Genomic DNA, 12,996 nt, shown 5'->3' with positions numbered 1-12,996 from the left:
GTTCCACAAAGACCACGTTTCACACTCTGTGAACTGCTGAGAAGCAATTACTGCATGAATCAATCAATGAAGACTAGAACTTCAGAGGACAGCTGAACTCTGAAGCAGGCAGCCATGTTTCCCTCTTAATTTACCCAGAATTCATAGCAAGCCCCTCCTGTTGACAGTAACTGAGGAGCATCGGTCTTTGTGAGCCCGGCCTCAGGAGTCATTCATCGTCATAGAAACGTGGAAAAAACACTGATTTAACCCCAAACAGCGGCGTGAGGAGCGCATCTCCCAACACTAACATCTACTGCTGACGTGCCCTGGAGCAAGGCACTTAATCCCAGAATGCATCAGTGCAGCCACGTGTAAGGAGATGCGAAGGGCAGTTCAGTGTGTCTGCACGTCGGCTGCAGTAAACCTGATGTTAGAGAGAGTGTGTGTCTGTGTGAGTGCGTGTGTCTGTGTGAGTGTGTGTCTGTGTGAGTGTGTGTGTGCGTTTCTGTGTGTGAGTGTTTCTGTGTGTCTGCGAGTGTGTTTGTGAGTGTCTGTGAGTGTGTGTGTCTGTGAGTGTGTCTGTGTGTGTGTGTCTGTGAGTGTGTCTGTGTGCGTGTGTGTCTGTGAGTGTGTCTGTGAGTGTGTGTGTGTCTGTGAGTGTGTGTGTCTGTGAGTGTGTGTGTGGAATCCCTGTGTTAGCTTGATGATCGCCCCCCGCAGGGCGAGCACACACAGAGGAATCTGCCGCCTGTCGTCTCTCACTACATCACCACAAACCACAGCCGACACCACCCGACTGCATCAGCTCTCCGCCACCACGTCACCTGGTAGAACTCGGCTCTGACAGACATGTTAGCTCCACCCGCAGACAAACTTCAGGAAGACAACTAACGAATCAAACCGTGAACCACGAACGGCCTCTCTGATTGGCTCCTCTATCCTGACCCTCATTTCCTGTCGGCTTGTTTTCTGATGATCGCATCATATCGATCCAAAATCAATCAATCAGCTGTTAATCAGCCCTGAGGATCCTCAAGCCAAACACCCACATTAATGTAAACGCTGATGCTTACAGTGTTATAGCGCCCTCCGATGTGACATGCGGGAACAGCAAACTGCAGTGGTGATTTCAAAAGGATATCTTGCAGCTGATTGGATGAACCATCTGTCAGTCACACACAAACAACCAACCAGATCAAACAAACAACAATCTGCTGAGGATGTGTGAATGCTAGCTAGTAGCACTTAGCATGTGTGCAGAGGATCTTTGTGACTTTATGAGGAAAATATGAGCAGAAAAGCTCCAAAACAGTCACGGCTCGACCTGACAGCTCCTCACAGGACGCCGACTGCTCCGAAGCACCTGTGGGTCCAAACGAGCCCAGAGCCCGAAGCCTGGAAGATGGATCTGTGACATCACCAGAACACAATGACTTTAATCCAAGACAGAAGCGCATCACTGACACAAGAGGGAGAAGTCTGCATCACATGATGTCAGCCGCTTCTGATGGTCACATGATGCTGATGGCTGTTTGTGACCATGTGTGTGCGTCCACATCAGGAATCAATACATCTTATTCTGATCAATAGAAATGAATCCATTCGACTTTCCTTCACCAGTTGGATATTGAGCGCCATCGATCGGCGCTGAATGCTGCCGACAGCAGGTAAGTGTGAGGATATGCAGTGAGAACACATTCAATTACTGCAGGACAGAGCGAGGGAATGAGAAGAAGAGCGAGGAGTGAGCATCACTTTGAATCTTCACCAGTCTCAGAACACACTCAGCATCACTGAGAAAAACAAGATAAAGAGTTTGCCTCCAACACTCCAGCGATTAAAGGTTCACTCTATCAACACTGACTTCCAGGCGGAGGCAGGAAGTCACGCAGGCGGACTGCATGAGTCCTGGGGGAGCCGAGCAGCCTCTGAGTGAACCGCTATGAGTCATGTCAAGAAGCTTTTAAATGAGCAGCTGCTGTTTAATTAAAGCACATTTTACATTTCACAGCTGCTGTGCAGCCACCTAACAGGACTCAGAACTTTTCACCTCTGTCAGCCATCTTGGTTCAGTCTGAAATCATGGAGCGTCCTGTGCACAGTGAGAGGACCCAGCCAATCAGATGCTGCCAGGAAGAGCGAGCACTGTCAATAAACCATCACTGTTCAGTGGAAGGTCCATCAGCCCGACTCGTCTTCTCAGACAAAAAATCATAAGCAGCGGGAGCTGTAACCATGGTAACCAAGCCACGATGGTGTGTTCAAACCCAACCACAGCTTTCTGTGCCTACACCTCAGCATGCAGAGTGGAGGTGTGTTAAAGCAGCACGGCAGAGTGAAGCTGATTCCAGCGTCTCCTGAAAAGTCCACCGACAAAAGTCCACACACAAATCCAGACTGAAGAGCCACGAGCTCTAAAACCCCACAGAACCAAAACACGTCGGCACTTCTGACAAACAATTAAAGCAGCTTCATCTGAAGTTTGAGCTGAAGACTCAGGCGGAGGTCAAACGCTGTGAGCACATGGAGAATCAGAGGAGGACAGCGTGAAAAGACGGAGGATTAAAGGGAAGGAGGAGGGCGAGTGGCCCCGATTACAGCTCCGCGAACAGAAGCACTTCATTAAGCTCGCTCGATGTTGCCGCGCCGCAGCCTGAATACTAACACACACGCTCTGCATTCAAACCTCCTCCTACAGGTATCCTCCGAGAAAAGACACAGCACAACCTAAACACAGACTCTGCTCCCATAAAAAGACCTTCACACATGAGCTCTGAATCTACAGGAGGATTCAGGCCACTGTAAAACATGTCTGACCTTTTTGATTAAAGAATAAAATTGTTTCTCTTTGATTCTCTGATTTCTGCCGTTTATTGTCAGAACTCTGAAAAAGTCTCCAGAAAAGTCTGAACAGTTGTTTTTACAGTGGCCTCACTTCCTGTGTCTTTCTTTCTGCATCATCGTGGAGCTTTGAGTTTTGAAAAGTCTCCGCTAGCAGCCAACAACAGTCTCACGTGTCAATAACTTATCAATAACCTATCAATAAGTGGCTGAAATAGAAGCTGCTGGTAGAAAAGTGACAGCAAAGAAATCACCAGCTGTTTGTGATGTTTCACTGCTACATGCTAAAAAATGGTTAAGGAACTGACCTACTGAACACCACTAAAGTGTGTGTGTGAGAGTGTGTGTGTGTGTGTGAGTGAGAGTGTGGGTGAGTGTGTGTGCATGTGTGTACATCAGACTGTGAGGACAGTAAACTTTCAGCAGTTTGACCGTCGGCCCTTCGCCTGTGTGCAGCAGACGTCTCCACACCGATAAGGCTGTTGATGTCTTTCTATGCAGACGATCAGCTGTTATTGATCAGAATGCGCCGCGTTGTGTTGTTTGTGTGTTAATGGTGATGAGTGAAGAAGAGAAAAAGGTCCTCTGACAGTTTTCATCTCCAAACAACTGAAACAGAAACTGAACTGAACTCACGGATCCACAGACAGATCCTGGGTTTATGGCCTTTCTACCTACGTTTTTTCTTCAAGTTTGACATTTTAACTGTTTTTTAACCATTGAAGTCATCACACTTGGAGGTGGCGTCTGGCTTAGAGGAGCGTTTCCTGCTCCTGTGTTTCACTGAGAAGCAGAGTGCTGCTGTTGTTGTGTTGTGTTGTTGTTGTAGGTCTCAGAAGAAAAGTTCGTTTTCCCTCAAACGCTCTCACTTCACTGAACGCAGCGAGGAAATGTGTGTCCGTCTCAGACCCTTTGGTCGTCGGCCATGTTTTGATCCAAAGTCTAAATCTACTCCTGCAGAGCTTAGCTTAGCTTAACTAGCTAGCACAATTAGCGTCTTTCAGTGTTTGCTACCTTTTCTAGCCTTTAGCTAGTAAATGATGGACCCCTTTCACCTCATGACCTTTGACCTCTCCAGAATGGTCATACCCACTCCTGCACCGGGTATTTGTAGTAGTGCTGCGTCATGGTGTTCTGCTGCACGCCTTTGTTTTTGAACTGGAAAATCGTGTAGACCAGCACCAGGATGCACAACGACAGGATGCAAGGAATCACCACGGCGATTGCGTTGACCGTCGTGGGGACGTCATTGATGGTCACCATGATGTCCATGTCGTCAAGGGGCAGCTGCCGGCCTCCGCGGTTACCGCTGCCACCGGAGCGCTCCATGTCGGACTGATCGCAGCCCATCCAGTCACGCAGGATGGACTTTGGATATCCGGGTTCCACGGTCAGTTTCTGGTTGTCAAACTTCCAGTAGTCCTTCCCCTTGTAGAAGAAGGTGTAATCTGAGGGAGGAGGATGAGGGGGGGGGGGGGGGGTGATGAAGAGGAGGCAGTTAAGAAAAAAAAGGAGAATTAGTGGGTTAATTTAGTTTTTTCCTGCCATGAAGCATGCTTTTCAATCCTGCTGGATTTTGTACTGTGAGGGTTAAAAATCTTTTTTTTATGAATGTCCTGGTTTGGTGTCAGAAACACTCGACATTACAGGAGCGCCACGGCTCTCCACAGCAGGTGACCCCGCCGTGTTTCCAGAGTGACGGCGTCCCTGTGGAGCGCCGGCTCATTAGAGGCTGTAACGTCTCTATTGTGACCTGGCGGTCTGAAGCAGCCACGGTTCTGTGTTCCCAGCAGTGGCTGATGTTATGCAATGCCTGAGAGACACACGGGACGCACTCTGACTAAAAACACAGCCTCACAGAACAAGACGTCTTCAGACCTTTAGTAAAGCAGAAATATCTGATCTGTGCAAATAAAACCTGGAGGCTGACTGATTTTCACTGTCAAAGCCCATTGAACAGCACATTTGACAGGTATTGATTTACGTATATATATATATATATATATATTCATAAGTGCTTGTGTAATAAGCCTGATAATTAACCCCTTCATAGACCCGCAGCACTGTGCATCATCTGTTGTGTCAGGTGAAGCCCCACCCCTTCCAGAGCAGAGACCAACACAAGTATCACAAACTGCAGTTCCTTCAGTGTCCACTAGAGGCTGGATACAACAGTGAGTCCATCCTCACAGACAGAGTGAGCCAAAACGTGTTGATGAAGATTCTCAGTCATCCAGGTGATAATAATATGTAGAGCAGGTTGAAGCAAGGCGTCTGGACTTGTAGAGTTTTCTTGAAGACGTTTCTCTGCTCATCCAAGCAGCTTCATCAGTTCTAACTGTTTGGTGGGAAACATGGAGGTGGTTACAGACCTCAGTGGGTGGGTCTGGGTAAAACTTAAAAACAATAGCACTAAATGTTTCCATACTTACCTGTGATGTTCTGGCTGACTGGGCCAGGTGTGTCTAACGACTGGCTAACGACTATGAAACTGTCGGAGGGGGACTGGTTGACAGCCCTTTGTTCTTACTGTGAGTATGTGCAAACTTCCTGGGAATGGATGGAATCACTGCATTGTATGTGGTAGAAAGATGATGTCTGAGGCCACCACCTCTGTTAAGGGAAGGTTTTTCCAGCTTAACATAGATGCTTCCTTGACTCCTCTTTTATACCACCTTTCCTCCCTGTCTAAAATGTGAACACTGTTGTCCTCAAAGGAGTGTCCTTTGTCTCTGAGGTGGAGGTGAACAGCTGAGTCTTGTCCTGAGGAGGTGGCTCTCCTGTGCTGAGCCATTCTTCTGGTCTACTGACCTAACCTGCAATACCAGAGACAACCACTGGGGGATCCACAAGCCTTAGTGGTGGTGTAATCATGTTAGCGGACACACACACACACACACACACCCTGCAGGCCAGCTCATCAACAACTGAGCTGACTGACCGTGTTTTCCTGTCATGGTGGTGCACAGAGATCTGCCTCTGGTGTCTGCTGCAGCACAAGGTCATGAGGTCACCACTCGGCAAGCAGGAAGTGATGATAGGCAGCAGTGTGTCTGTGTGTGTGTGTGTTGTTTCTTATGAGTCATGTGACAGGAACACTGGACCAACACAGACATCAATGTAGCTGTTTGTTTTAACACAGAGGTCTGTCAGGATGGGATAACGTCTGGAGCCAGCTTCTAGTGGACACTGGAGGAACTGCAGGTTTTAACAGACAAGCAGCAGAATAATGAGCTGCCACTCACATCCCTCCGGGCTGATGAAGGCCCCCTGTGGAGCGTCCGGGACTCCCTTCCACACGATGATGTTTTTGGGGTATCCCGGGTCCGTCGCACGCTTCTCTTCGTTGTAACGCCAGTACTGGTCCCCTTTGAAGAAGTAGGTTTTCCCCATAGGCTCCCAGCGGAGCGCCGTGTCGATGCCGTCTGTGGGGAGGCCGCTGCCCAGCTCCACCAGGCTGTGAGGGTACCCGGGCTCAGCCGTCACCTCCTTAAACACCCAGTACTTATCACCTGGAGGGGGGGCAGATTTGTGTTAATATAGTATTCTATAATGTAGAAAGGTAAGAAAATGATTAAACAGTTAAATATCCAGTTCTTTTTGTTCAGAATAAACAGCTGTGAATAAACAACAAGCAGAAGCTGTTTTATTGAAATATGAAATGTCCTTCTGGTGCAGCCGCTCCTGTAAACAGCCTGTTCTCAAACATGATGAATACAAACAAGGCGCTGAATCCATCGGAAGTGATCCAGCACTCTAATCTGGATTCATTACATTTAGAAGATTGACAGTTTTTGCTTCAGACTTTTAGACTGAGTGTGATCTCACCTGCAGCTACTAGTTATTAAAAATCTTAGAAGTTCCTCTACAGATGTTGGGTTGTATGTAATGTGTCACCGTGGCCAGAAGGTGGCAGTAATGAGCCTAAAGGCGTTTTCCTACACTTCGAACCATTTAAAGCCATTTTTTGATTCAACGGCTTCGATAAGTTTTGGTTCATTTTGAGCTCTCGCCCAGTTGAAGCAGAGCTAACGGTCGAGCCTGGTCTGAAAGTGTCACAGCGACAGGACGGATTCATTGACAGATACAAAGATGGCGGCCAGGCTGGTGGCGCTGTGGCCTCCTTGAAGTTTCCTGCTCATCCTGTCAGGTTTGAATGAGACAAATGTTGGCAGGAAACAGCCGCCACTCTTCAACTGCCATGTTAGCATTAGCCACGCTAGCAAGCAAAAAGCTAAATCTGAGGTGTCAAACTTTGCTGTGTGTGCTTACAGTAAGTGTGCGCCACGGTCTGCATCAGCCACACTGTAAAAATACACAAACTGTACGAAGCCTGTGAAGTGGAAAAACTGAAAAGTGCTGCTTTCAGAAGCCTTATGTCCCCTTAGGAACCTCCAAATACTGTCAGTGCACTGTGACTCTTTTAGCTGGAATTATTGGACCTGGACCAGGACAAGGATCAGGACAAGGACCAGGACCAGGACCAGGACCAGGACCAGGACCAGGACCAGGACCAGGAATCACTGGAGAAACTACATAATTCATTGAATCTGGGGCCTGCAGGGCCCTCCAGAAGGAAGTGTTGCTGGGAATAAGGACGTCTGGACCGTCCTGCTGCCATGACGACCTGCCTCCAGATAAGCAGGAGTGTCTCAGTCGACATGACTTCCTTTGTAAGACCAACACCAGGTCCCTACACTGTAAATCACTGAATTCTAGGATGGGCTAAAGTTCAGTGTAAATGTCCTGAGCTGATGGAGACTGTGTGTCAGGGCTGAGACACAGATGTCTCCAATCGATATTTCTTTATATTCCATCCTAGAATTAATTAATGAATATGGATCATATGAATATAGAGCTTTGTGTGTCCATCAACAGGCTTGAAATAAAGTGTTTGTAGTTTGTAATATTGCTGCAGCCACTGTCCCTGTTCTGAAGACTCGTCTCTGCAAACCTCGACCTGACGTGACGGATTCTGTCTGAGTCATGGCGGCAGCTCCCGGGTCACACGGTGACAGATCAGGAACCTCCACAGCTACTCAGAGCTCTGTCTGTCAGCAGGTTATTCATTCATCACATCCACAGGAAGACCGGGAGCTGCTCGCTGACACAGTTTCAACTGTACATATACAGACATGAAGACGTGGGGGGGCAGATCTGTGACTCCTGTGGAGAAAATGTTGACGGAACATTTGTACCTTTGAAGAAGACGAATTTGCCGTCAGACCTCTCGTAGGCGGCGTCGATGCGAGGCGGCAGGCCCTTCCAGAACTGATCGATCTGCATGGGGTACCCCTCCTGAACCTTGTTGTTCCTCAGACGCCAGAACCAGCGGTCCTAAAACACAACAAGACAAGTTCAACACAACAACCACGACTGCACTCCATCAGATTATGTTAGCACAAACACAGGACAGTCATTCAGTGTTTGTGATGGACTCAACCGAACATTCCTGCTTCACTCCCAGAAGAGCTGAATCGTTGGCATCAGATATCTGGGAGGTACAACATAAAAGACAGATCAGCAGAACAGAGCAGAGCGAAGAAAAGATGACGCAAGGTGGAGGAAGAGGAAGCAGAGGGATGAGGGAGGAGAAGGCGAGCATCAATCTGAGCTCATTATCATTTGGCTTCACTGAATCTAGGACACAGCCGAGCAGTCCCCACTGAGCACTGCACACACACACAGCGAGTGAGTGAGAAGCCTGTTCCACTATCTTTGTGAGGACCCCCAACATAACCCGATGCTAACCTGAACAGACGTGGTCCTCACAGAGAGGGTTAAACTAGTACATAGCTTTGTTGTCTGAACCCAGACAGAAAAAAGACAATCGATGTCTCTCGAAGAAGCCGTGAGTGTCTCTCATCAAGGAAACATCCCATAATAAGAGTCTCCTTTCAAACGCCCACCAGCTCTCACAGCTCTTTATGTCCTAACGAGTCCCTGTCCTGCTGTTAAAGACAGATGAGCGGCCTGATTTTCACAGCGACGATGACGAGTTCAGGGACAGACACATGTGACAGAGAGGGAGCACAGACGGGTGTGGACAGGTGAGGCGGCAGACAGTAGGAGGACAGGCGGGAGGACAGCGGACGCAGAGACTTCTGACTGCGTGACCTTTTCTCATGTTCAGTTTAAAGGTCAGAGACATCAGGTTGGACTATTTGTCTTCTGCTCAGACTGTCTAGTTGTCTGAGCAGGAAGCTAGCTCATGTGTTTCTGAAGAGCCATTTTATGTGTGTGTGCGTGTGGCTCCGCCCACAGCATCCACCTGAAAACAGTGTCAAAGCTGTCAGGTCCTTCTTTATGAGCTTTAATGTAACTTAAATGAAGTTATTAAGAGTCTTGAATTATCAGGATATCTCCTGGAAGATAAACCTGGAAGAGGTTCAGAGGCCAGTTAGCACAACTAATGTAGGTTAGCATTAGTGAGCTAGCTGTAGCTCTCCACAGATCCTCTGTTTACAGTTATCTCTGTTCAGCAGAACATTCCGTCTCCTTCTCTCCTGAATCTGAACATCATGTAACCATCGCCCCCTGCTGCGTGGGCTGGCGTGCGCGCACCAACCGAGCTGCATTAGTGTGTTACAAACTGCACTGGAAGCATATGGCTGATGCTAATGATGATGGGCTGGATGGTGCCATCTGCTGCTGGGCTGCGCTTTCATCCGAGGAGCTGCACGGTGCCACGAGAGCGCCCGCTTCCAGCGCCAGCGTAAACACACACACAGAGCAATGTGTTTTCTGAAGCCCCGCCCCCATCCGAAGGTGCCGCAGTGCTGGACTCTGCTCACCTTGAAGACGAACATCTCCCGCCTGAAGAAGGCCACGGTGTTGAAGTTGCCGTCACAGATGTTGGGTTTGCCGTTCCCGGGCAAGGCGGGTCGGTCAGCGGGCGGTCGTCCCGGCCGGGAATGGCGGTCGTGCTTGCGCTCTGAGGTCGAGTGCGTCCGTCGAGAAGGTAGCGTGGGTAATGGGCGGGTGGGTTCCAGCATGGCAGTGGGGATTCCTGAGGAAACACGTCAGTAACAACATGAGCCAAACATCGGAAGCAACACAAAAACCCACTCACTGATGTAAGAGTCTGCTGATTAACTCATGTTTATTATCTACGTCTCTTTATCGTGGTCGGTTGTGTGCTTGTAGTCATTTTGTGTTTCTTTGTAGTCACTTCTTGTCTCCTTGTAGCTCCACTGTGTCTCTTTGTATTTTGTCTCTTGTCTTTTCTGTGTGTGTGTTTGTGTAAAGTTTAACTGTATTTAATGTGACATTGCTAATCAATGAAATAATAGTAAATCAATCAGATGAATGAATCTCCACCACAGATGCTTCAGAGTGAGTCCTGTGTTGGCTGCAGGTGATGGAGGTCTGCTGGAGGACGGAGCAGCGCAGCAGATAGAATAACAGGCTTTATTATCCACACTGAGCGATGAAGAGCTCGGAAAAACACTGTTGACCAGCGTCTCCCTTCAAAGCCGAGCACCGTGACCTTTAATGTGGAGAAACAGGAAGTCTGGCTCCCGGTGGTGATCAGAGGAGAAACCCTGAGCGACAGATGTTTGTGAAGCTGAACATCTGGCTGTCGAGCATTGGATGGGTGTGAATATTCTTATCTGTGAGCCCAGCTGATGTGTTCCCATTGTGTTCCGTCTGACTGTCCTTTGTTTGGCGTCTCTGCCTCTCTGAAGTGGAACAAAGAGCATCTGCTGGAAACACAAAGGAAGCGTTCTCCTTCCAGAGAGGCGGCTCGGCTCCACGTCTTACTCATCAGACTCTGATTGTCGTCCAGCGGCAGAGCTGCACTCAGAGCTGCAGGATGAATAATTGATTTTGAAGGTGTGCTGCTGCTGCTTGGGCTTGGGCAGGTTTTTGCTTTCAGGTTTGAAGTGAAGTCAAGTGTTCAGGTGAAGAGTCAAAATCTGGCTCGGTGCTAAATTATTTGTTGACGTCTTTCTGTTATTATCCCGCTCCATTATTTATCCTCAGCATCTTTCACGATGCACCTCTCCAACCAAAGAACCACTAAAAGTTCACTCATCACTGAATCAAATATAGAGACGTCAGCAGGACACGGGGCAGGGCAGGGACGGAAACGTGCTGTTAGCACTTCCTGTTTCTAGTTCAAGTCCTTTAAAAAGCATTTTAAAAACAGAACTCTGACTCTGTTCAAATGTTCCTTTTTATCCAGACATGTGGATTTAATCAAGCTGCTGACTTGATGGGGAAGTTGGTGGGTGGAGGGTGGGTGTGGCTTCAGTCCACACCTCCACTGCACAGACTCTGGTTCCAACATGGCAGCACCCACATGAGATATTTGCTTTACAGTGGGCGGAGGTGAAGCCGCATCAACCCTCTGTGCATGCAGTCCATGGTGCTGATGGTGTAGTCATGTGAGCGTGCTGTTGCTGGTTTATAGCTTAGCATTAGCTTTTAGCTTCTGGTGATCATGTTTATGCTTCAGACATCATAAAGATGATCCTGCTGAGCTACACCTGTGAGGATCATTAGCTTTATTGATTTTATGTAATAATCCAAAAGACAGTGGAGGACTCCGATGTTTGTGAAGATGCTAACTTCCTGTTTGGACTGAACGATGCATGCACACTCTAGAAGACGTGATAGAGTTAATCCTTGAGTTAAAGAAACAATAAGGCTTTCTGTGATCACATGACCTTTGACCTCCACATTCTGATCAGTTTATCACTGAGTTCAAGCAACATTTGATTCTCAGATTTAAAACAGACCCTGAAGCGTGTCCCTGATCGCTCACCGTAGATCTTCTGGATGCCCTGCAGGTCGTCCAGAGGCAGCTTGAAGTTGTGAGTGTCCATGTACTGGTAGAAAGGAGCCATGATGGCGCTGGGATCGTTGGAGTGCTCCAAACCCAGCGCGTGACCCAACTCATGGACCGCCACCAGGAACAAGTCGTTACCTGGAGGGAACAAAAACAGAGGAGGGTCAGAGGAACAGAACCAGAACAGGTGACAGCACTGTGGAGCTACTGTTAGCGCCACATGCTACATAATAACCTCACAAGAGGAAATGTGTGAGCCCACAGTTCATGTGTGGAAATGCCACAGCTGGACAGGGATTAGCTCAGAGAACGGTGACTGCTCAGTGCTAAACTCAGTGAGAGTCCCACTGACACTTCAGCCTTATACTCTGTGAACGTATAAATAGATCAAAAAAAGAGTCTTTGACAAGCAGACATGTTGAATTTGGAGCATTTGGGAGCTGATGTGTAACAAACACTATCCTCTACAGACATGCTAACAGCTAAATGCTAGCAGTCAAAGATCCTCAGTGGTTTGTTGTGTAAAAGAAAACAGGAAGTGTAAAAGTCTCATGGACCTGAGAGGAGGAGCTGCTCTGAAGTCTGATTCTGCTCCTAAGACCTCTTTTTTATTGCAGCTAATGAAAAGGCGAACAGACGCCGCGTTTTCCCGGACCTCGTGTACTCGCGTGGGGTTTGTCTGTGAGCCGAGCTGCTGTCAGACACTTCAATGACTTCTTACCATCTGAATGCAAAGCTCAGATGAATACATTTCATCGGCTCTGTAATTGGTTTGACTCCGTTTGAACCTCATTACTGAACATAATTATCTTTTTTACAGCCTCGGCGGCCAGCAGCTCTCAGGCTGCAGGAACACTTTCCACAGACCTTTGAACGCACCATCATACATGTCGGCTAAAGTTTGGCTTCAATAAGTCCAAAGTCACCCTAAGAACCAACTCCTTAAAAATACAACTTGTACTCTTTCAGAGGTTTTACATGACGCATGAGGCCGTCATGATATGAGTTCCCACAGGGCTGAAAGGATCACACTAAAAGTATCATCACAAAATACAAACAAAGGTTTAAAACATTACCCTCGCTGCCCACTGACGTGACTTTGCTGCTCAGTAGTAGCTTCACACTGTGCTAGCAGCTAACCAGCTATGTTTTTCTTGCACTTCTTCACCTGACCACAGGAGGGCATAAAAAGATAGAGACCAAAAGTGAGTTCAAAACATCTGGATCGCCCCCTGATGGCCGGCTGCACATAGTTTATGGCTTGTTTTTATCACTGATTTGTGTTTCAATGAGTTCTGAGTTATTTGGTTACTGTTGGCTAAAAGGAGGAAGTGACATCACAGTCAGTCAGTGTTTGTTCAGAACACTGACCTTCAGCT

The 12,996-nt window shown here is 47.9% G+C and overlaps 1 protein-coding gene across 2 annotated transcripts in view; it reads right to left on the bottom strand.

Annotated features, from left to right (window-relative positions):
* Positions 1–547: 547 nt before the first annotated feature.
* The window catches only part of mmp24 (matrix metallopeptidase 24), a 32,775-nt gene continuing 20,326 nt past the window's right edge, over positions 548–12,996 (bottom strand). For both annotated transcript variants that reach the window (XM_028429522.1, XM_028429523.1), the window contains exons 6-10: positions 11,594–11,755; positions 9,618–9,832; positions 8,022–8,160; positions 6,069–6,335; positions 548–4,271 (exon numbers count right to left, since the gene is read on the bottom strand). In XM_028429522.1, the coding sequence (XP_028285323.1) occupies positions 3,907–4,271; positions 6,069–6,335; positions 8,022–8,160; positions 9,618–9,832; positions 11,594–11,755 (1,148 nt within the window). In that variant the 3' untranslated portion in view covers positions 548–3,906. The remainder of the gene's footprint in view (positions 4,272–6,068; positions 6,336–8,021; positions 8,161–9,617; positions 9,833–11,593; positions 11,756–12,996) is intronic.

The sequence above is a fragment of the Parambassis ranga genome, chromosome 18, assembly GCF_900634625.1.
Source record: "Parambassis ranga chromosome 18, fParRan2.1, whole genome shotgun sequence".
Classification (NCBI taxonomy): domain Eukaryota; kingdom Metazoa; phylum Chordata; class Actinopteri; family Ambassidae; genus Parambassis; species Parambassis ranga.
This window is presented reverse-complemented; position numbering and strand designations above follow the sequence as displayed.